This window comes from Manis pentadactyla, chromosome X (genome assembly GCF_030020395.1).
Source record: "Manis pentadactyla isolate mManPen7 chromosome X, mManPen7.hap1, whole genome shotgun sequence".
Taxonomy (NCBI): domain Eukaryota; kingdom Metazoa; phylum Chordata; class Mammalia; order Pholidota; family Manidae; genus Manis; species Manis pentadactyla.
The window spans coordinates 59,952,470-59,977,904 of record NC_080038.1 but is presented as its reverse complement, the minus strand read 5'-3'; the positions used below and the strand labels follow the sequence as shown (position 1 = coordinate 59,977,904).

The 25,435-nt window shown below is 40.3% G+C and overlaps 1 protein-coding gene across 4 annotated transcripts in view; it reads left to right on the top strand.

Moving 5' to 3' along the window:
- OPHN1 (oligophrenin 1) overlaps nucleotides 1–25,435 on the top strand; it is a 634,131-nt gene that overhangs the window by 373,282 nt on the left and 235,414 nt on the right. For all 4 annotated transcript variants that reach the window (XM_057495710.1, XM_057495709.1, XM_057495712.1 and 1 more), the window contains one exon: nucleotides 8,819–8,978. In XM_057495710.1, coding sequence (XP_057351693.1) covers nucleotides 8,819–8,978 — 160 coding nt within the window. The remainder of the gene's footprint in view (nucleotides 1–8,818; nucleotides 8,979–25,435) is intronic.

Here is a 25,435-nt window from a genome sequence, read left to right as displayed (position 1 = left end):
GGAATTCCCTTTAGATCACCTAAGAACCTTCTCATTTTATAGGTGAGGGAACAGATACATTGGGATGGAAACAGAGAAGCCCAAAGTCACACAGCACATTAGGGATAAAACTGGTTTTAAAATATTAAGTTTTATTAATTTTTTCCAATTTATTGAAGTATAATTGACAAATAAAAATTGTACATATTTAAGGTATACAATGTGATGTTTGATGTATATATATATTGTGAAATAAGTGCCACAATAAAGCTAATCAGTATACCTATCATCTCACATAGTTCCATTTTCCTTCTTTCTTTTTTGTGGTAAGGACACTGCAAATTACAAGAGTGCAATAGAGCTCAAGTGTACAATACAGTATTATTAACTATTCACATTGCTGTGCATTAGATCTCCAGAACTTACTCATCTTACATAACTAGAACTTTGCACTTGTTGCCCAACATCTCCCCATTTCACCCTGCCTCCAGACTCTGGTAACCACCATTCACTGTCTGCTTCTTAGTTTGACTATTTTAGATTCCATATATGACATCATACACTATTTGTCTTTCTGTGTCTGGCTTATTTTATTTAACTTAATGTCCTCTAGGTTCATCCATGTTGTCACAAGTGTAGGATTTCCTCCTTTTTAAGGCCGATTAATATTCTATTGTGTGCATATATTTATCTATTTCTCTATTGATGAATACTTAGATTGTTTCCTTATCTTGGCTACTGTGAATAATGCTGCAATAAACGTGGGAGTGCAGATATCTCTTAAAGATACCTATTTCATTTCCTTTTGATATATACCCATAAGTGGGATTGCTGGATGATCTCTCATCTAAACCATCTAATCAAAATTATTTTTTCCTAAACTGGAGGCTTTTTACAACCTCTCTTGAGATCTATTCCTTTGTTTTAAAATTTTGATGGTGAAGAAATTGTACCCATTTTCTCTAGCCCATGTGGATTATGGAATTTAAGATTTCTTTGTTGTCAAATCCTATCACAAATAGCTACATAATTCATGATTCATGATACCCTTGTTTTTGTTTTGTTCATCTTATTAACTCATAATTTGGGGTATGACTTATGCTTCATAATGGTTTTCGAAATGTATAATAAAAAGACAGCTGTCAAATGCAAAAAAAATCTCCCCAATGAATAGGTTACCTTCCAATCTTATAAAAAGGCCACAAAGGAAGAGTGTCCTAAATGGGATGCTATGAACCTCCCTCAGAGAATTAGGTCACTTTAGCTTAAAGGGTCCCCCACAGTGGCCTTGATTTCTTGAGAGGAACTAGGTAGGCCGACAGTGGCATGCACTTAGATGATCGTATGACTTAGAGACCCCTGATACAAAAGAAAAGCAGGCAGTTTGAAGGACTTCTCAGTAGCAAGAGGGGCACAAGAGGGGCAAAGATTACACAGAGCTCTCTGCTCAGGAGAAAGGGAAGATGAACAATACCTTCCAAGCTCACTTACTCCAACAGGTTGGGAATGCTCAGAAGTCTCAGACACTCCTTCCCCCTAGCTGGCAACACAGCCCCAAGGCTTCCCCCTGCAGTGTGCAGCCTTTGACTCCTTCCTCTGGGTAGGCACTGGTCCTGCTTGACTGCCACCCCTGCCATTGCAACAGGCCTGCTGGAGGTTGACTCTGTCCACAGCAGCTCCAGTGGCACAGCACCAGAGGATCCTCCCTCTGTGTACAGCCCACTTGACCTGGCAGTGGAGGCAGGTGTTACAGCCAGGAAGGCAGGAAACCCTCCCAGCTGATCTGTTTCCTCCTACCAGCCACTGGTCCCACTGGCCTGCAGCCCCTACCATTACAGCAGGCTGGAGGTGCTGCCCACAGCAGCTCCAGTGACTCAGCCCCAAGTATTCTCCCTTCTCACATGATCAGCTGATGGCTCACATAGCCCACCTGAAATCAGATCACTACAAGCAAGACAGAAAGATGAGACACCCACTGCACACCAATAGCTGAGGCTACTACACAGGAAACTGAGCTTCTTGGCACTAGAGGGTGCCTCCTACACAAAGCTATTATTCCATAGGAAACACAAAAAAATAAATAAATAAAGAGGGAGAGGAATTTGGTCCAAACAAAACTATAAGAAAAAAAAACGGAAAGAGGGCTTAGTGAAACTGAAATCATCAATGTTCTTGATAAAGATTTCAAAATAAAAGTCATAAAAATGCTCACAGATTTAGAGAAAAGTATTTAAGATCTCAGGGAGGACTTCAACAAAGAGCCAGAAAACCTGAAAAAGAGCCACTCAGAGCTGAAAAATACATATCTGAAAGGAAACCTACAATGGAGGGATTTAAAAGTAGATTAGATGATTTAGAGGAGATGGTAAATGAAATAGAGATTAGAGAACAGGAAAACAAAGAAGCTGAGGCACAGAGAGAAAAAAGGATCTCTAGGAATGAAAGAATAATAAGAAAGCTGTGTGACCAATCCAAATTGAATAATGTTCACATTATAGGGGTACCAGAAGAAGAAAAGATAGACAAAGGGATAGAAAGTGTCTTTGAGGAAATAATTTTTGAAAACTTCCCCAATCTGGGGAAGAATCTACACAATCAGTTCAGGGAAGTGCAAAGATCCCCCAACAAAATGAACCCTACAAAGACAACACCAAGACATAATAATTAAAATGGCAAAAATAAAGGAGAAAGAGAGAGTGTTGAAAGCAGCCAGAGAGATAAAAAAAATCCTTTATAAAGGAAACCCCATCAGGCTATCAGCAGAATTCTCAGCAGAAACCTTACAAGCCAGAAGGGAGTGGCATGATATATCTAATGTAATGAAACAGAAGGGGCCTCTTACCAAGAATACTCTACCTAGCAAGAATGATTAAGCAATTTCCAGATAAGCAAAAGTTGAGGGAATTCACAACCACTAAACCATCCCTACAGGATATATTAAGGGTCTGCTCTAGATGGATATTCTCCTAAGGCTAAATAGCTGTCACCAAAAAAAAGATACTTAACCAATTAATTACTAAGCAAATATGAAATTAAATCAACTACTTACAAAGCTTGTCAAGGGATACAAAAACAGTGCAGAATATGACAACTAGTACATAAAGTGTGGAGGAGGAGGAAGAGGAAGAAGGGGAGGGAAAAAAAGGACTTTAGATTGTATTTAAAATAGAGTAATCAGTTATTTAAGATAGACTGTTAGTAAGGAAGCTATCCTTGCACCTTTGGCAACAGCAAATCTAAAGCCTACAATGACAATAAGTACATTTCTATCTTTGATATTCATCTTCAATATAAATGGACTGACTGCACCAATCAAAAGACATGCAGTGGCAGAATGGTTAAAAAACAAGACCCATCTATACACTGACTACAAGAGACACATTTCAAACCCAAAGACATACACAGACGAAAAGTGAAGGGATGGAAAAAGAATTTTATGCAAATAATAGGGAGAAAAAAGCAGGAGTAGCAGTACTTGTATCAGAGAAAATACACTTCAAAACAAAGAAAGTAACAAGACACAAAGAAGGACATTATATAATGATAAAGGGGTCAGTCCAACAAGAGGATATAACCATTATAAATATCTCTGAACCCAATATAGGGCCACCAAAATTTGTGAAACAAATATTAACAGAATTAAAGGGGGAAATAGATTTCTCCTTTATAAATGGAAAGGATTCATATTTGGTGACTTTAAAGCACCATTCACACCAATAGACAGATCAACCATACAGAAAATAAGGAGACAGAAGCAATGAACAATACATTAGAACAGATGGACCTAATAGACATATACAGAACATTCCAGCAAAAAGTAGCATTCTTCTCAAGTGCACATGAAACGTTTTCCAGAACAGACAACATACTAGGCCATATAAAGAGCCTCAATAAATTCTGAAAGATTGAAAATCTACCAACCAACTTCTCAGACCACAGAGGTATTAAACTAGAAATAAATTGTAGAAAGAAAACAAAAAATTCTGCAAACAAATGGAGGCTAAACAAAATGCTTCTAAATAATCAAAGGATCGATGACCAAATAAAAACAGAGATCAAGCAATATATGGAGACAAATGAAAACAACAATTCAACACCCCAAAACCTGTGGGATGCAGCAAATGCAGTTCTAAGAGGAAAGTGCATAGCTAGCTATACAGGCTTACCTCAAGAAACAAGAACAATACCAAATGAACAGTCTAAAATCACTATTAAAGAAAGTAGAAAAAGAACAATGCAAAAGTCAGTAAAAGGAAGGACATAATAAAGATCAGAGCAAAAATAAAAAAAATGAAAAGCATAAAACAATAGAAAGAATATATGAAACCAGAAGCTGGCTCTTTGGGAAAATAAACAAAACAGATAAACCCTTAGCTAGACTTACCAAGAAAAAAGAGAGTGTACAAACATAAACAGGATCAGAAACAAAAAAGTAATAGTCACAATGGACACCACAGAAATAAAAAGAATTATTAGAGCATACTATGAAAAATTATATGCCAGGAAATTGGACAACATAGAAGAAATGGAAAACTTTCTAGAAAAATACAACCTTCTATGAGTGACCCAGGGAGAAATGGAAAATCTAATCAGATCAATTACTAGCAATGAAATCAAACTGGTAGTCAAAAAACTACCTAAGAACAAAACCTGTTCCAAATGGCTTTATGGCTGAATTTTATCAACCATTTAAAGAAGAGTTAATACCCATCCTTCTTAAAGTATTCCAAAAAGTATAAGAAGAGGGAGTACTTCCAAACTCATTCTATGATGTTTGAGTGTGTATTCTACTCACTCTATCACTCTAATACCAAAACCAGAAAAAGACACCACAAAAAAAGGAAATTATAGACCAATATCCCTGATGAACATACATGCAAAACACCTTAACAAAATAGTTGCAAACCAAATTCTAAAATACATTAAAAAGATCATTCATCATGACTAAGTGGGATTTATTCCAGGGACTGAAGGATAGTATAGTATATGTGAATCAATCAACATCATACACCACATCAACATAAAGAAGGACAAAAATCACAGAATCATCTCAATAGATGCTCAAAAAACATTTGACGAAATTCAGCATCCACTCATGATAAAAACTCTTGACAAAATGGTATAGAGGATAAGTACCTCAACATAATAAAGGCCATATATGACAAACCCACAGCCAACATCATAATTAACAGTGAAAAGCTGAAGGCTTTTCTTCTAAGATCGGAAACAAGATAAGGATGCCCACTCTCCCCCACTGTTATTCAACATATTACTGGAGGTCCTACCCACAGCAATCAGACAAAACCAAGAAATACAAGGCATCCATATTGGTAAAGAAGAAGTCAAAGTGTCACTGTTTGCATATGACATGATACTGTACATAAAAAACTCTAAAAACTCCACCAAAAAACTACTAAAACTAATAACTGAATTCAGGAGAGTTCCAGGATACAAAATTAATACACAGAAATCTGTTGCATTCCTATATATTAACAACGAATTAGCAGAAAGAGAAATCAAGAAAACAACTCTATTTGCAACTGCATCCAAGAGTAAAATACCTAAGAATATACCAAACCAAGGAAGCAAAAGACTTATACTCTTAAAACTACAAGACATGAGAGAAATTAAAGAAGACACCAATAAATGGAAATCTATACCATGCTCATGGATAGAAAGAATTAATATTGTCAAAGTGGCCATCTTGCCTAAAGTAATCTACAGAGTCAATGCAAATCCTATCAAAATACCAACAGTATTCTTCAATGAATTAGAACAAATAGTTCTAAAATTCCTATGGAACCACAAAAGACCCCGAATAGACAAAGCAATCCTAAAAAGAACAAAGGTGGGGGATTATGTTCCTTGACTTCAAGCTCTACTACGAAGCTACAGTAACCAAAATAATTTTGTACTGGCACAAGAACAAACCCATAGATCAGTGGAATAGAGTAGAGAGACCAGATAAAAACACATACATATATGGACAATTAATATATGAGAAATTAGCCATGGATATACAATGGGGAAAAGGCAGCATCTTTAACAACTAGTGCTGAGAAAACTGGACAACTACATGTAAGAGAATGAAACTGGATTTTGTCTAACTCCATACACAAAAGTAAATTCGAGATTGATCAAAGACCTGAATGTCAGTCATGAAACCGTAAAACTCTTGGAAGACAACATAGGCAAAAATCTCTTGAATATAAACATGAGTGACTTTTTCCTGAACACATATGCTTGGGCAAGTGAAACAAAATAAAAAATGAACAGTGGTACTACATCAAACAAAAAAGTTTCTGTATGCAAAGGACACCATCAGTAGAACCAAAAGGCATCCTGCAGTATGGGAGAGTGTATTTGTGGGCAATTTATTTAATAAGGGGTTAACATCCAACATATATAAAGAGCTTGCATACCTCAACACCTCAAAAATAAATGACCTGATTGAAAAATGGGCAGAGGATCTGAACAGACAGTTACTTAAAGGAGAAATGCGGATGGCTAACAGGCACATGAAAAGATGCTGCAAATCGCTAATCATCACGGAAATGCAAATTAAAACCATAATGAGATATCATCTCACACCAGGTATAGTGGCCACTGTCCGAAAAACAAGAAACAACAAATGCTGGCAAGGATGTGGAGAATGGGGAACCCTCCTACACTCTCCCCACTGTTGGTGGGAATGTAAATTGGTTCAACCATTGTGGAAAGCAATATGGAGGTTCCTCAGAAAACTAAAAATAGAAATACCATTTGACCCAGGAACTCCACTCCTAAGAATTTACCCAAAGAAAACAAGATCTCTGATTCAAAAAGACATATGCATCCCTATATTTGTTGTGGCACTGTTTACAATAGCCAAGATATGGAAGCAACCTAAGTGTCCATCAATAGATGAATGGATAAAGAAGTGGTGTGTATACATAATGGAATATTAATCCATAAAAGGGAGAGAAATCCTACTACTTACAACAACATGAATGAATCTAGAAGGTATTATGCTCAATGAAATTAGCCTGGATGAATCTAGAAGGTAATGTTCAATGAAATTAGCCAGGCAGGGAAAGACAAGCAGTGCCTAGATGGAGGTTTCTGAAGAATTAATAATAATAGCAGATACTTCTAATTGAATATTTATTTATAGGATGCCATGCTAAAACAATTTTGCTCTCTTCAACAACTCTCTGAAGTGGATACTATTTTTGCAAGTGAAAAAACTGAAGCCCAGAGAAGTTAGGTTACTAACACTTATTGTTGCATAGTTAATGAGTGGCAGTATTGGGATTCAAACCCAGGGCAGCTACAGTGCCTAAACTGTGCTTTGGGATTAGAAATAGGCATTGAGTTGCTACTTTGAAGAGAATTGATCCTGTCCTATAAGTGATAGCAGGCCACTGTTAAAGGAAATTCAACCAAGTAAGTTTGAAGAACTAATTGGTTTTATTAAGTGATTTATGAATCAGGCAGTGTCTATGTAGCAAGTAGGGAGGCTCTGTGGAATTGTATAAAATGGAAGGTTTTTTTAGGAAGGAGGGTGGGGCAAGAAGTTACTACCAAAAGAAAGGATTGTTTCCAGCAAGGTCATCCTCTCTTATGGGGAGGAAAAGATAGGGGGGTGGGATGGGGAGGTCTTATCAAGATTACCTCATTTTATTGTGGGAGATGGAGAGGGCCAGCTGACAGATTAACTCATTGGTGTTGACCAGAAAATTCTTGATTGATTGTTAAAGTCACATTCCTAGACTAGTTTGAAACTATGTCTTGATTGGGGGGACGGGTAAAAGTCTCCATTTGGGCTTGTTTCTTTTTTTAACACCACAAAAGGGAATTTAATCAAGGAGAGTGACTAGGGATAAGAAAATTCAGGATTACCGGCCCTATTCTAATCAGGCTAACTGATTCTGACACCAGGTGAATCACTTTCCTTCTTTGGACCACTTTTTTTTCATCTGTAAATGAGGACAATGATAAAGAGCTAATCTTAAAGACCCCTTTCAGCTCTTTCGGTTTTCTTGCTTCTGTAATTTATGGTGGGGAAGTCACTAGATTGCTGACTGGTGTAACAGGTAGGTACTTTGTGTGCTTTTTTCCTTTTTATATATGGTTTATACATGTTATACCTTTGGCTGGAATGTTGTCTTGCTTCCTTCTTGTCTTCCAAATACTTTCTAAATATATCCCCCTCTCTTAACTCCTGCAGTGTTACTAAGTAAGTGTTAAAAAGAAAAATCTCAGGCCTATAATAGGGTCACTTAAAGTTGGGGCTCCCAAAATCAAGATTTAATACTAAGCCTAATTACAGTTTCAGACTCCTTAGGAATGTAACCTTTTCCCAGCCAAACTGTACTTTTCAGGAGATAATCCCCCGAAACCTTTCCCCTTTAGGTGGACAATATTGTCTAAAGAATTCATTCCTTGCTAATGGATTCCTTTTTTTTTAATGCTCTCTTTGCCTTTAAAAACCTTTCTTTTCTGTAGCAAGTTGGAGCACATTGTATTTGCTAAAGGAGTTGCTGCTCTATTTATCATGAACTATTTAATAAAGTCAATTAAATGTTCAAATTTAAATGGTTGAATTTATACATATAATAGATATATTATATATATACATATATATACATTAGCTGTGTATTACTTGGACCCCCATTTATATACTCTCTTGTATTCTTTACTTGTTTCCTTTGTAATCTTTTCTTCCCATACAGATTTTGGGCCTCTCCTTCCCTTCTCCTTTTCAGTTTCTCATACCATCTATAGCACCTAACACAGACTTAGTTACAAGGGGGTTTTGGAGAAAATCTGGTTAATCATTTTCTTTCTCTTCTGGCAGTGTGTGTGAGCACAGCAAAGAGAATCTTATGACCCCCTCCAACATGGGGGTGATCTTTGGACCCACCCTGATGAGAGCTCAGGAGGACACTGTTGCTGCCATGATGAACATCAAATTCCAGAACATTGTGGTAGAAATCCTAATTGAGCACTTTGTCAAGGTATGTATTTCCTGTCCTCACTATCACTTCTCCAAACATGTGACACTTTCCTCTGACCAATTTTTAGAGTTGTGTCTCCCTTCCTGGCTTAAGGTGATAATGGAAGAAAATTCCATTATGACACATTGACATTTAATAGCATTTCTGACCCTATAAAATTAATTCTCTCAGAAAATATTGCATGATCCTGTAACTATTTTATTATCAGGCACCATGTTGATGGTGTAGAAGAAACAGAAAAATCACTGTCAAGAATTAAAGGAGTTAACAGTATAAAATGTAAATACCCATGTGAGCAAAGGAAAATGACAGGTATAAAAGTAGTGTATGTACAGTGAAACCATAAAGAAAGCAATACCTCTACTTACTTAAACCCCCTCTCATTCCAAAAGAATTTAAGGTGGTATATTTATGTGGTATATAAAATATGAGGTAGCATATATTATAATTAGGTCAATGAAAAAGGAAAAATAAGGATAGAAACAAAATGAATCCAGGAATGAGGTAGACAAGAAATATTTAATTTCAAGTCCTATACACTTGCTACAGATGGCCCTGCATTTAGCTCTAAGCTTTCTAACAACCAATGCCATCCAACCAAAGTACAAGTCAATAAAATTTGTCTTCAGGAGGAGGGGGCTGATGATACAGTCCAGGTGGTGTCCACAGTTCAAATCCAAGCTCTGCACTTACTAACTGTATGAGGTGGGATACAGGTTAGGCTGCTAAGACTCTACATACAAACATAGTAGCTGTAAGACAAGAGACATTTATTTCATGGATGTGGAATAGTCCAGCAAGATGGTCTAGGGTTGGTATGGTGACTTTACAGGGTCAGGAACCCAGGTTCCTTCATTCTTGTTGCTCTGTCATCCCTAAGGTGCTACTTCATCTATATGACAAAATACCTTCTATGTTATATCAATTAGAAGGATGAAAGAAAGAGAAGTGGAGGATACAATCCTTTCCTTTAAGGCCATGACCTGGAAGCCATACATATCACTTTCATTTATATACCACTTCAAAATTTAATCTCATGGTCACATATAGCTACAAGAGAGGTAGGGAAGTGTAGTTTTTATTGGGGAAGTCATTTGCTCAGCTAAGTCATCTTTTACTAAAAGGGAGGAATGCATATTGGAGCACAACTGACATTCTATGTCATATTATCTGTGTTACATCAAATATTTGACTTATCTGATAGTCATTTTTTTCAGCTGAAATGTGAAGATGATAATAAACATATACTGTGACAGCCACATGCCCAAGGCCATTTAGTTAGTGACAGAGGTGGGACATAAATCCAAATAGCCTCACTCAGAGTTGAAGTACTTAATCACTATGCAGTGCTGCCTTGCTAGTGATTTTGGTAGAGTGATATTATTGGTATACAGAGGGTATTTTAGAATGATCAAGGATGAAAACTTGCAGAGAAGTACAATCTCTGAAGTCAGTGCTGAAGGTGGAAAGAAGGGGATTATGGAAAGGAAATTTCAAAGAGATGGTCTGACATGTACAAAGGCCCAAGGACCTAAAACCCCAAGCCATGTGGTATTGTTGGAATATGAAATGGAAATAGGAGTGGAAGCAGATTTCATTGGAGGCAAAGAGGGGACAAATGCTAAAAGGGCTAGACTCTGATTAGTTGAGGAGTTTGGAATGTTTGGAATTGTTCCTGTAGGTTTGGAAAAGCATTGCTTAAAGGAAGAGCAGTATGGTGGGTAACTGTACATTCAGGAGACATTATCTTGGTTGTAGTGTGAAGGATAGATCATACAGAGAGTAGTGCCATATTCTGAGCAATAAATAATTGTAGCTGGAAGAACAGGGAAGCAAAAGCAGTAGGATTTGGTAATTGGAAGTGGAAAATATGGGAGAGGAAAATGTCTGATTCCTTGATTTCTTTACTTGGTTGGATGGATGGGGATGTCTTTCATACATGTAAGAAATACAGTATGGGAAAGTATGATGGAGAGGGAGTAAAACTCAGTTCAGGGCAGGTTGGATGTGAGATTCCTGAAAGATATCCAGATAGCAATATCTATGAAGTAGTTGACTGTGAATCTAAAGCAGGGTTTGGCAAATTTTTTTTTAAGGAACCATATAGTAACTATTTTAGGCATTGCAGGTCATAGATGTCTGTCACAAATAGTTCTGTGACACCTTGGCTTGTAAAGCAACCATAAACAACATGTAAACAAGTGAATATTCCAATAAAACTACTTACAAAACAAGCAGCAGGCCTGTGGGATGTAATTTCCTGAACCTTGCCCAGAAGTCATTTAGTGATTAACTAACTGATTGATTCATTCAACAACTATGTATTAAGTAGGCAGTATTTGCCAGGTACTGTTTTAGGCACTGGAGATACATTCCTCATGGAATTGATATTCTAAAGGGAATAGAAAAGTATTATTCAAGGTAAGTAAAATATATAGTAGGTTAGCAGATAATGAGGATTAAGAAAAAAAAGAGAATGGAGAGGACAGAGGAAATAGTGATCTTGAATAACAGAAATTATGCAATCCAAATAGCAGAAGACTAAGTGAATTTGTTACAAATGGACTTATCCTAAAAGAATGACTAAAGGAATTTCTCTAAAGAGAAAGGATATAATATAATAAAAGAAGGAATCTTGGAATATAAGGAAGGAGGAACATGAGGAAGAGAAAAATTATAGGCAAATTAAATAGACTTTCCTTCTCTTAAGTTTTCTCAATTTTGTTTTATGGGTAAAGCAAAAAGATTTACAGCTTTACTGAGGTAGAGCGAAAATTACAATATGGTCTAGTGTTCTCTATGTATTTGGAGGAAATACTTAAGACAATTGTATTATAAAAGAGAGGGCATAAAGAACATCAGGGAGGTAAGGTTTGTACATTTCAACAAATAGGTGAATACCAGTATTTGAATACTGACACTAATAGCCTATGATAAGTAATGTATATACAATGTAGTATCTAAAGCAACCACTAAAAATCTATATGAAGAGCTGCACTCAGAAACACTGTAGATAAATCAAATTGAAATTCTAAAAGTGTTCATGAAGACATAGCAGTCCTAAATGTTTATGTACCAAACAACAGAACTTCAGTCAAATGGAAAAATTTATACAGCTGAAATGAGAAATAGAAAAATCCAAGTATACTTGGAGACTTTAACACCCCTCTTCAAACAGCTGAAAGAGCAACTGGGCAGAAAATCAGAAATTATGTAGAAGAATTAAAAGGCACCATCAACAAACAAGATCTGATCAACATTTATAGAATACTTCACCAACAACAGCAGAAAATACATTATTTTCACATGGCCATTAAACACATACCAAGTGTCTTGCCAATGGGTTTCAACCCCAGGCAAGTTCCCTACGGATTCAATGTGACCAAAGAAATTGACAGCAAAACGCTCTTTGGGGCGAAAGAGTTTATTACCCAGCTTATTCTCCCGGTGGTAGGTCGAGCACTAGCGTCTCTGCCTCCGCCTAGAGTATGGGGCCGTGCTCTCTATATAGCGCAATAATAGCTTATTGCCTAAAGGTATGGAAGCAGTAGCCTAGCAACAGGCCAGTTACATTGTCAGGTGGTTTAAGTTCCATGGGGATCCTGGCCATAGGAACCCCAACTTCCCCACACACCACCCATCCAGGATTCTCGCCTTACAATCTACACACTTTCAATCTTCCGCAAAGGTCCCTGTGCAAGAAAGGTGGAGCAATGTAACCAGATTCCATAATAGCAACAGAGGATAACAACAACTTAGAGATAATAAAAATTAAGATACAGCAAGATTTTGATATAGGTAACAAAAATTATAATAATCCTCAAACCAGAGGAAGTTCCCAATCCTCAGAGACTTGAGGGGTGATAGGACACACTTTTTAATGCCACCAACATAGGCAAATCTTGTCCATCAGGTAGGATGCATGCAAGAGAGTGGTCCTTTGATAGGACTGTAGCAGGAAAGGAGTCCCTTCCAGGTCTAGTATACCAAACTTTAACTCCTTTCCCCGTGGGGGTTACTTAAGGGTCTATATATAGTGCTACTGGAGGTGCATGCACTGGCCATGGTGATAAAACAAAACTCCCCGGTAAGATGCTCCTACCTTCTGGCCGTTCAGGATATACTACTGTTACCTTCGGCAGCCACTCTGCTGTTATTCCAGGAATACACAGGAGGCCAGCTACCATGCCTTGTCCCCAAGGAGCCAGGACAGCCAGCCATCGTTGTTCCATATGTCAAAAGGTCCAAGGCCACGTCCACTCAGTGGAATCTCTGGGGTTCAGTGCAGTTGGTGCTGGCAGCAAGATGTTATTCTGGTGGCTAAACTTCAGCTTCAGTGATTCTTCCTTGGTTTGTACTTGCAGTTATATACAGGAGGCAGCTTTTGTCTTAACATGTCTACAGGGCTCAGGGTGCCTTTTCAGGGTCTCTCATTCAAACGCTGTAGCACAGCCCATAAGCACACTGACCATCCCCACAGACTATTGGTATCTGACTTTAGTCCAGATTTTAACAAGCCATTATGCCTCTCTATCATGCCTGCTGCGGTAGGATTGTATGGAACATGAAACTTCCATTTGATTCCCAGTTGTTGCACCCATTCTTGCAGTGTATGTCCAGTAAAATGGGTGCCTTGATCACTCTCAGTTACCTGTGGTTGGCCATAGGCAGCAAAGAGGTGCTCCAGGCCTCTTTTGATCACCTGCTGGTCTGCAGAATTGGTAGGAAAAGCAACCAGAAGTCCAGTAGCTGTTTCCACACAAGTCATGGCATACCGATATCCTTCTGATGCAGGTAGAGGCCCAATGTAGTCTGCCATCTGTTGAGGGGTATAGGCCTATTAGATATTATCCCATGTTGCTATGAAACTCAGTGTAAGTCCCTTTTGGAGCACAGTGCACACTCCTGCCAGGCCCTACTAACTTCTTTAAAGGTCAAAGGTAAGCTCCACTGACGGGCTACAGCCCACATTGTCTTTTGCCCTGCATGCAACAAACACTGATGTAACTACTGGGCTGCATCGGAGGCATGCTTTCCTTTTAACCAACGTATCTGGGCCAATTTCTCTGCTTCATCATTTCCTGGGGGTGCCAGTGGCAAATAACCTGTCACATGGTATACTGTAATTAGTTTAGTCTTACCACAGGCCCATAAGTGTTGCCAGAATTCCTGACCCCAGTGGGGTCAGTGACAAACCAGCCAGTTGGCATGATACCAGGTTGGTAGCCACAGAGTCAAGGACCAATAGACATCCCAGCTGTCAGAGCAGACAACTATAGGGGAAGGCTCCTGGCTAATCACAAGCCACACAGCCCGCAACTCTAGCCATTTGCTTGTCTTCCCCTCACCATCTTCCATCCATATTGTCTCAGTCTTAGGATGGAAAGCTACGACCCTCCATTTTGGGGGCTACCCATGGCTGAAGCCATCTGTGTACCATGCATCTTCGGGTATAGGGGCTCTTTCCTCCCGATAGGGACTCTCTGCTACTAATTGGTTCAAAAGCAAGCTCTTCCTGCTTTTCACTAGTATATGTCAGTGGCCCGAATAAGCTCTGGAGTTCTTCACTCAAGGGGCTACTAGAGAGGGAGCTACGCTGCTATAGGTAAGCACCCCACTTGGCTAGCATGGGTGTTTGTGCCACACCACTCTTTGGCTTTTGGGTCCAGTCTCGTACCTACCCCAAGATAGGAGAGGTGGTTATTACCTTTATCGGGGCCATGCTAGTGCTGGGTTCTGTAGCCAGCAAGGCATGATACATGGCAGCCAGTTGTTTTTCTACCAAAGTATATCATACCTCTGCCCCTTTTGAGAGTTGTGACCAGAATCCAACGGGTTGGCGAGATTGTTCAAGCCGCTGCCAGAGACCCCAGCCATAACCATCTTCAGTGACATGAACATCCAGCTCACAGGGTACTGATGGGTCTATCACACTCAAGGCCTGCACAGCCTTGACTGCCTGTTTTGCTATAGTAAAGGCAGATGCACATGTCTCATCCCAGTCCCACCTGACACCCTTTCGTACCAACTGGTATATGGGCTTCAGAATTTGGGCAAACTGTGGGATAAACACTCTCCAGTAGCCAAGAAGATCCAGAAACTCCTGTAGCAGTGCTACATTTGTAGGGGTAGGAAAGGCCTGGACTTTATCTATAACTGCTTCTGGTATAACCTTGGTCTTACCTGACCAGATGACCCCCAAGAATTTAACAGACAAACCAGGTCCCTGAACCTTGGTGCTCTTCGCAGCCCATCCTTTCTCCTGTGAATGTTGCAGCAGTCTAGGTGCTGCACCTTCTAGATCTGAAAGAGAATCAGATGTGAGCATGACATTATCAATATAATGGTATAGCTGCATCGTTGGCGGTTTCTCCCATGTAGCCAAGTCCTGGGCTACAAGTCCATGACAGATGGTGGGACTGTGGAGGTATCCCTGTGGGAGGATGGTGAAAGTCCATTGCCATTCTTCCCATGTGAAGGCAAACTGTTCCTGACTTTCCTGCTCAATGTCAATGGAAAAGAAGGCATTAGCAAGATCTGCTACATAATGGTATGTTCCTAGTTTATGGCTGAGGGTATCCATCAAGACTGCAATACAGGGGACAGCAGCATGCATAGGGGGTATGACTTTATTCAGTTCTCTGTAATCCACAGTCATATGCCAGGAGCCATCAGACTTTTTTACTGGCCACACTGGGAAATTGAAAGGACTATGGGTGGGCTTTATAATACCCACCTTTTCCAGCTCCTGGAGAGTTTCTCCAATCTCTTTATGCTCTCCAGGCAGGTTGTGTGGTTATTTATTAGTCACCCGCTGAGGCACAGGGAAAGCTATGGGCGGGTGCCTAGCATGTCCCCTCAGAACTGCCTTCACCACATGTACTCTCAGGCTGAACTCACCTGCAGTGGTCTGCAACCATAGACTGTGCAGGATATCAATCACCAAAATATACTCAGGGATAGGATATATAAACACAGTATACTCTTTTGGGGGTAGATGCCCTACTCCCAAAGGGATTTTGGCTTTTTTCACTCTGATAGCCTTCCCCCCCGTATCCATCTATGATAGTAGGGGTGCTGGGGAACCGCTCAGGGTTACCATGAATCAGTGAACATTCAGTCCCTGTGTCCACCAGAACCAGGACACATTGTCTGCTCACTGGGGACCAATGGATAGCTATTTCAACATGTGGCCTCTGGTTCCCCCCCCCCCCCAGTCCCTCAGGGCAGATACCTCGACCTTCCCCTCAGTCAAACCGTGTTTGCCAATCGCCTGTGTGGGCTCAAGTGAGGTTGGCTCGCTCTCCAGCAGGAAGTCATGCAAGAACCAAGGCCGGACTCAGCTCTGTCTCTGACCTCTGCCTCTTTGGTCTTAATGTCTGGAACTGCTGCTCTGGTTTCAGCTGCTGCTGTAGCTCTAGTAAGATCCTATTGGAATTCCCATCTAATTTCCTTCCATCTGCTCCTGCCCTTATTAAATAAAGCCTCATCTGGATCCTCATAACCTTCATGGGGCCCTGTAAATTCTTCTTGTAACAGGTCTTACTTCTTTCCAGATTCTCGTTGCTTCTGCCTCTCCTAAGTCTGCTACTGTACATGACACCTTGCTTATGGGATGCCGTAAGTGAGGGGAAAGAATAGCCACTAGAGACCCAAAGAGGGATGTAGGAGCCATTTTTTCTCATCCCAGTAGTGAAAATCTCTTCATCTGGGCCATAATTCTCTTGACTATAGATGGCATTTCTTTTGCCTAACTCTCGTAGCACCTGTTGGAGTTCAGCATATGTCTGCCATCTAACAGGAGAGGATGGTAGATCACCCGGATTGGGCCACACAGCACGAAGTGCCGCCATAAGCCATTTGAGGAGGGAGAGAATCCCTGGAGTCTGATGTGCATTTTGTAATCGCTGCCTCAAGGCAGGCTGCACTGTCAGGGAAGACAGCTTTCCCATCTCTGATCCTGACAGAACAATTCCATCCACCCCTAAGTCCCACAGATGCAGGAGGCAAGCTGATATTGACTCTGAGGGCTTCTGCCTAAACCGGGAGCCCAAATCCACCAGCTCAGCCTGAGTATAGGGGCAGATCATAGAGTCCACCATGACCTGGGGATGGGGCTTCTCCTCTCCTTGGGGAACTTTCAGCTGCTGGGTCTTTATTTTCTTTACAACCACTGTGTGTGCTTTCAATACAGGAGGTGCCAGTGCCTCTGGCACCACCCAGTCATCCTTCCCCAGCTCCTCCCTTTCTGGGGCTGATGGCACCTTTCTCTCCCCTCCCCCGAGTGCCTCCTCTGCTACAACCTTTACGTTTCCTACTGTGCCTCGCAGCAATGCTAGCTCAGTCTTCAGAAGCTCTCTTATCTTCACCTCAAGGCTTTGCAGCTGACATTGTCATGCTACCTCCACCTGTGCTTCCTTCTGGAGTTTGTCTTTTTCCTTGATGGCCTCTTCCTCCTTCAGAACACCTGGAAGTGCTTTCATCTTGTCTCCAATGGCACCTTGCAGCCAGCACTCTCATGCTGCTTCTTCTCACATCAATTCCATCTCTTTCATCAGGGAATCCACACAATTTTGCAGCTCGCATTCTTGTGCCACCTCCTCTCACATCAATGCCATTTCCTTCTTCAGGGAATCCACAGAAGTCTGCAGTGTGCGTTGTCATGCCGCCATTTCTTGGGTCTCTCTGTAGACCTTTTTAATACTGTGAGAAGCAGCCAACCCACAGTCCCTGCTGCCTCATGGGCACTCTGATTCTCAATGGATCTACTTACTATACCAACTGCCACCCCTGGTCCCTCAGGTGTCATCTCCACTTGCCTCCAGTCCTGGGGTGGGGCCCAGTCCTCTAGGAGGCAAGCCACCTCAGACCACATACCCATTGAGGGACGATCCACTGTCTCCCCATTCACAAGGGCATCCCACTGAAGCACCCGTCCCATAAGAGCAGCCTGTCTTTTTCCTTGGTCAACAATGAACCCTGCTGACATTCACCAATTGTCTTGCCAGTGGGTTTCAGCCCTGGGCCAGTTCGCTATGGAATCAGTGTGACTAAAGAAATTGACAGCAAAATGTTCTTTGTGGTGAAAGGGTTCATTACCCAGCTTGTTCTCTCAGTGGTAGTTTGAACACTAGCATCTCTGCCTCTGCCCAGAGCACTGGGCTGAGCTCTCTATATAGCGCAATAGTAGCTTATTGCCTAAAGGTGTGGAAGCTGTAGCCTAGCAACAGGCCAGTTACATCATCAGGTGGTTTAAGTCCAGTGAGGATCCTGGCCATATGAACCCCAACTTCTCCACACCAAGATAGACCATATATTGGGTCATAAAACAAAAAACTCAAAAAATTAAAAAAAATTGAAATAATACATGGTGTTTTCTCTGACCACAATGGAATCAAACTAGGAATCTATAACACAAAGGCAACATGAGTGTGGGGACCCGTTGGATTCTGGTCACAACTCTGGAAGGGGGCAGAGGTACAATACACTTTGATAGAAAAACAACTGGTTGCCATGTATCACACCTTGCTGGCTACAGAACCCAGCACTTGAATGGCCTCGATAAAGGTAATAACCACTCATCCCATCTTGGGGTGGGTATGAGACTGGACCCAAAAGCCAAGGAGTGGTGTGGCTCAAACACCCACACTAGCCAATTGGGGTGCTTACCTACAGCAGCATAGTGCCCTCTCTAGTAGGCCCTTGAGTGAAGAACTCCAATGCTTATTGGGGCAGGTGACATATACTAGTGAAAAGCAGGAAGAACTTCTTTTGAACCAATTAGTAGCAGAGAGTCCCTATCAGGAAGGAAGAGCCCCTATACCCGAAGATGCATGGTACACAGATGGCTTCAGCCATGGGTAGTCCCCAAAGTGGAGGGCCATAGCTTTCCATCCAGGACTGAGACAATATGGATGGAAGATGGTGAGGGCAAGAGCTGCCAATGGGCAGAGTTGCGGGCTGTTTTCCTTGTGGTCAGCCCTTCCCTATAGTTGTCCGTACTGACAGCTGGGATGTCTATTGGGGCTTGACCTTGTGGCTACCAACCTGGTACCATGCCATCTGGCTGGTTGGTCACCGACCCCATTGGGGGCAAGAATTATGGCAAGGCTTATGGGCCTGTGGTCAGACTAAAATAATTACAGTATACCATGTGACAGGTCATTTGCCACTGGCATCCCCAGGAAATAATGAGGCAGATAAATTGGCCCAGATACGTTGGTTAGAAGGAAGGCCTGCCACTGATGTAGCCCAATGACTTCATCAGCGTTTGTTACATGCAGGGCAAAAGACAATGTGGGCTGTAGCCCTTCGTTGGGGCTTGCCTTTGACCTTTGAAGAAGTTAGTAGAGCCCGGCAGGAGTGTGTCATATGCTCCAAAAGGGACTTACACTGAGTTCCATAGCTAAGGGGCCTATACCTCTTGTCAGGTGGCAGATAGACTATATTGGGCCTCTACCTGTGTCAGAAGGATATCGGTATGCTATGACCTGTGTGCACACAGCTACCAGACTTCTGGTTGCTTTTCCTACCCATTTTGCAGACCAGCAGATGACCAAAAGAGGCCTGGAGCGTTTCTTTGCTGCCTATGGCTGATCACAGGTAACTGAGAGTGATCAGGGCACCCATTTTACTGGACCTACACTGCAAGAATGGGTACGACAGCTTGGAATCAAGTGGAAGTTTCATGTACCATACAATCCTACTGCAGCAGGCATGATAGAGAGGCACAATGGCTTGTTAAAATCTGGACTAAAGTCAGATACCAATACTCTGCAGGGATGGTCAGTCTGCTTTTGGTCCGTGCTACTGCATTTGAATGAGAGACCCTAAAAGGGATCTCTGAGCCCCGTAGACATGTTAACACATATGGCTGCCTCCCCTATACAACTGCAAGTACAAACCAAGGAAGAATCACTGAAGCCGAGGTTTGGCCACCAGAATAACATCTTGCTGCCAGCACCAACTGCACTGAAGACTCCATTGAGTGGATGTGGCCTTTACCTTTCAACACATGGACAAACGATGGCTGGCTCTCCTGGCTCCTTGGGGACAAGGCCTGGAAGCTGGCCTCCTGTGTATTCCTGGAATAACAGCAGAGTGGCCGCCAAAGGTAATGGTAGTATATCCTGAATGTCCAGAATTACCGGGGGGTTTTGTTTCATCATTATGGCCAGTGCATGCACCTCCAGTAGCACTATATATAGACCCTTCAGTAACTTCCACGGGAAAAGGAGTAAAAGTATGGTGTACTAGACCTGGGAGGGACCCCCTTCCTGCTACAGTCCTATCACAGGACTACTCTCTTGCATGCGTCCTACCTGATAAACAAGATTTGCTTGTGTTGGTGTCATTAAAACATGTGTCTTAATGCCCCTAAAGTCTTTGTGGATTGGGAACTTCCTCTGGCTTGAGGATTATTATAATTTTTGTTATTAGGAACCTCCTCTGGCTTGAGGATTATTATAATTTTTGTATCAAAATCTTGCTGTATGTTAGTTTTTATTATCTCTAAGTTGTTGTTATCCTCTGTGGCTATTGTGGAATCTGGTTACAGTGCTCCAGCTTTCTTGCACAGGGACCATTGTGGAATATTGAAAGCATGTAGATTGTAAGGCGAGAATCCTGAATGGGTGGAGTGTGGGGAAATTGGGGTTCCTATGGCCAGTATCTTCACTGAACTTAAACCACCTTGGGATGTAACTGGCCTGTTGCTGGGCTGCCGCTTCCACACCTTTAGGCAATAAGCTATTATTGTGCTATATAGAGAGCTCGGCCCAGTGCTCTGGGCAGAGCCAGAGACACTAGTGCTTGACCTACCACCGGAGAACAAGCAGGGTAACAAACCCTTTCACCCCGAAGAACGTTTTGCTGTCAGTTTCTTTGGTCACACTGAATCAATAGCGAACTTGCCTGGGGCTGAAACCCATTGGCAAGACAATGAGATTTGTGGAAAACATGGTGACATTGGTGAACCCAGCATCCCCATCTCCCGGCAAAGACCAATGTTTGGACACTTATCCATGAACAAAGACAGCCTTGGGAGACCTGTAGAGTTCACTTAGGAAGCTTTAGTAACACAGTGGAACAAAAAAAAGATTGAGAAGAATTGCATAAGAAGAGATGGAGACTTTATTTCATCTGAATCATCCCATCCCCAACCTGTCATTGTTCAACACCAAGAAGGAACATACCAGCTGGAAAGAGTTCATCTCACCAGGAAAGGAAAAGCAGGGTTAGCAACCAGATTCTCCAGGTCTCGGGGTACTGTGTGAAGGTGCCACTTCAGCTTCACCCCACCCAAACTAGCAAAGTTGAGACATACACAGCTGGCTAGGAACAAGAAAGAAAAACAGTGGATTTTATTACCTGATATGTGGTGGGAGTGACTGCAATTCACAGAAACTTGCTCTTCAGACAAACTCAGCAAATTTCACCACTGATGAAGCCAACAGCGAGCACAGCTTTGTGGACTCCCTGTAAATCTTGCCAGCTGTTGCCCCACAGATATGTTCCCTAATGCCAATCACCTGAGCTACTTGGTACTCTTCCCACACCCTCTACCCTTGATGGAGCCAGAAATCCTTCTGGCAGCTAGCCACGGTCTTTTGGTAGCTGCACGAGTGTATGGCACCACCTGCCTGAGACCTTCCCCTCCCCAACCAGAGCCCAGAAGCCATGCATGCTGCCAGCTTGAGTCTCTGCAGAGGCATGAGTGAAAGTAGCCAGTCTAGACTCCTAGGCTGACCACTAAGGGGCCATGCCCATCATGCCCACATATGGGGCTATCCCACCCAGCTTTGTGCCTTCATGCCACCAACCTGACAGCCATTTTTGGACATCACCACAGCACACACATCCTGGGAGAGTATGCAGCTATGAGTGAACATACTAACAGCCATGACCCCCACAGCTGTTTATTGGCCCAGGCCAGACATCTATAGATTCAATGCAATTATTGTCAAAATTCTAACAGTATTTATTAAAGAAATAGATAGCATAATTCCAAAATTGTATAGAGTCACAAAAAGCCCCAAATTGCCAAAACAGTCCTAAGAAAAGAGAACATAGACAGAGGCATCATACTACCTGATTCAAACTGTACTACAAAGCTAGAGTAATCAAAAATGTATGGTACTAGCATAAAAATAGACACATAGACAAATGGAACTGAATCAAGGGCTTAGAAATAACCCCTGCATATATGGTCAACTAGTATTTGATAAGGGAGCCAAGAATACTCAGTGGAGATAGGATAGTCTCTTCCATAAATGGATAACCACATGCAGAAGAATGAAATTGGATCCCCACCTTATACTACTTATAAAAATTAACTCAGAATGGATTAAAGAATTAAATATAAGACATGAAACCATAAAACTCCTAGAAGAAAATATAAGAAAAATGCTCATCAACATTAGTCTTTGCAGTGATTTCCTGGGTATGACACCAAAAGCAAAAGCAACAAAAGGAAAAATAAATAAATGGGACTGCATCAAACTAAAATGCTTCTGCACAGCAAAAGAAACAATGATGAAAAGGCAACCTATGGAATGGGAGAATATTTTTCCAAACCATATATTGGGTAGGGAGTTATATTCAAAATATATAAAAAATTCATAGAACTCAGTAGGAAACAAAAACAACCTAATTAAAAAATAGGCAGAAGAACTGAATAGACATTTTTCCAAAGAACACATACAAATGGCCAACAGGTACATGGAAAGGTGTTCAACATCACTAATCATCAGGGAAATGCAAGTCAAAATCACAGTGAGGTTTTACCTCATACCAGTTATAATGGTTGTCATAAAAAAAAAGAGATAACAAGTGTTGGTGAGGGTATAGAGAAAGGGGAACTCCTGTGCAGTGTTAGTGGGAGTATAAATTGGTACAGTCACTGTGAAAAGTATGGAGATTCCTCTAAAAGTTAAAAGTAGAGCTACCATATGATCCAGCAATCCCACATCTGGGTATCCAAAGGAAATGAAAACCAAATCTCAGAGATATGTGCACCCCCATACTCATTGCATCATTCATTATTCATAATAGCCAAGATATGGAAATGACCTCAGTGACCATCACAGATGAATGAATAAGAATTAGTATATACAAACACACACATTAGTCAGCCATGAGAAAGAATGAAATCCTGCTAGATGAACCTTCAGGGCATTATGCTAAGTACAATAAATCAGAAAAGAAAAACAACTGCTGTGTGATATCACTTATTTGTAGAATCTAAAAAAGCTGAACTCAGAGAAACAGAAAGTAGATTGGTGATTACCATGATCTGGGAGGTCGGGGAAACAGGGAGGTATTGGTCAAGGAGGACAAATTTCCAGTTAACATTAACAAATTCTGGTGATCTAATGTATACTATGGTTTATAGCTCATAATAATGTATTATTACTAGAAAGTTACTAAGAGTACATCTTACATATTTTAACCACAAATAAAAAATAGTAATTATGTGACAGGATGATGATGTTAGCTAATGTTATTGTGTTATTGTGGTAATCATTTTGCACTATATAAATGTATTAACACATTTTACTCGATAAACATGCACAATGTTATATGTCAACTATAACTTGGTGAAGCTGAAGAAAAAAGAAGGGCAACATGAAAATCGCCATACACTTGGATACACTTCTGAGTAATCCATTGGTAAATAAGGAAGTCTTAAGAGAAATAAGAAAGTCCATTGAACTGAATGACACTATAAATATAGTGTATCAAAGTTTATGGAAAGCAGCTAAAGCAGTGCTTGGAGGGAAATTCATAGGATTAAATGGTTACCTTAGAAAAGAGGAAAAGCCTGAATTCAATAATCTAAAATCTCACTTCAGGAACTTAGAAAAAGAAAAGCAGCATAAATCCAAAGCAAGTAAAAAGAAGGAAATAATAAAGGTAAGATCAGAAATCCTGGAATTGAAACCAGAAAAATGGTAGAGAAAATTAATGAAAGATTTGGTTATAAATAAACAATACCTAAAAATCAATAAAATTGACAATCCTCTAGAATACTGAAATAGAAAAAGAGGTGATACAAATTGCCAATATCAGGAACAAAAGAGGATTTCATACTAATCCTGTGGATCTGAATAAGATAAGGGAATAATATGAACAACTCTATGCACATAAACTTGAAAATTTAGATGAAATGGACTAATTCCTTAAAAAGTACAAACTACCCAAACTTACCTAACATGAAATAGATCATTTGAGTAGCTCTAAACCCATTAAGGGTATTAAATTCATAATTTAATAAACATTTGAAAAAATCAACATACATTTATAAAAACAACCAAAAGCTCAACAAACTAAGAATAAAAGATAATGACCTTTAAGATGGTAAAGAACATCTATAAGAAAAACCTATACTTAATGGTGAAATATTGAGTGCTTTCTCTTTAGGATTGAGAATAACACAAGAATTCTTGCTCTCAACACAGTAATGGAATTCCTACCCAGTGTAATTTGGAAAGAAAAGGAACTAAAACACAAGTCAGGAAGGAAGAAATACAACTTTCCCTATTTTCCGATGACATTGTTGTCTCCATAGAAAGCCCAAGAAGTCTATTAAAAAAGAAAAACAAAATCCTAGAACTAATAAGGGAATTTATCAAGGTTACAAGGTAAAAGGCCAACATGTGAAAATCAATTGTATTTTTATATATTAGCAATGAACATGTGGAAAATGAAGTTAAATATACAACAGTTACAATCTCTCAAGACTTATGAAATACTTAAGTAAAAGTCCAATATAACATTTATAGGATTTATAGGCTAAAAAATACAGAGTGCTGTTGAAAGAACTCAAAGAAAATATAAGGGAATTGAGGCACAGCCTATATTCATGGAGTGGAAGATTCAACATAACAAAGATGGCAGTTCTTTCCAAATTGATATGTAAGTTTAAGATAATTAATATGAAAAGCACAAGATTTTTTGTAGATAGACAAGATTATACTAGAATATATATGGTAATACAAAGGAACTAGAAGAGCTAACAATTTTGAAAATGAAGGATAAACTGTGAGGTATTATTAATGCTTATTATATTGCTTCACTAATCAAGGTAGTGTGAGATTGGCAGATGGATAGACACATAAATCAATGGAAGAGAATAGAGAATCAACAAATAGCCTCATAATATACAGCCAAATTGTTTTTGATAAATGTATAAAAACTTTTCAAGGGAGGAAGGATAGTCATTTCAACAGTGTTGCAGCAATTGCATATCTATAGGCAACAAAAGTGAATTTTGAACTAAACCTCACATTCTATACAAAAATTAACTCAAAATTATTATACATTTAAATTTAAAACTATAAAACTTTCAGAAACTAACATAGGAGAAAAATCTTTGGGACCTATTGGAAAGTTTTACTGAAGAGTTTTTAGACATGACACAAAAAGCACAAACCATTAGAATAATAAATCAATAAATT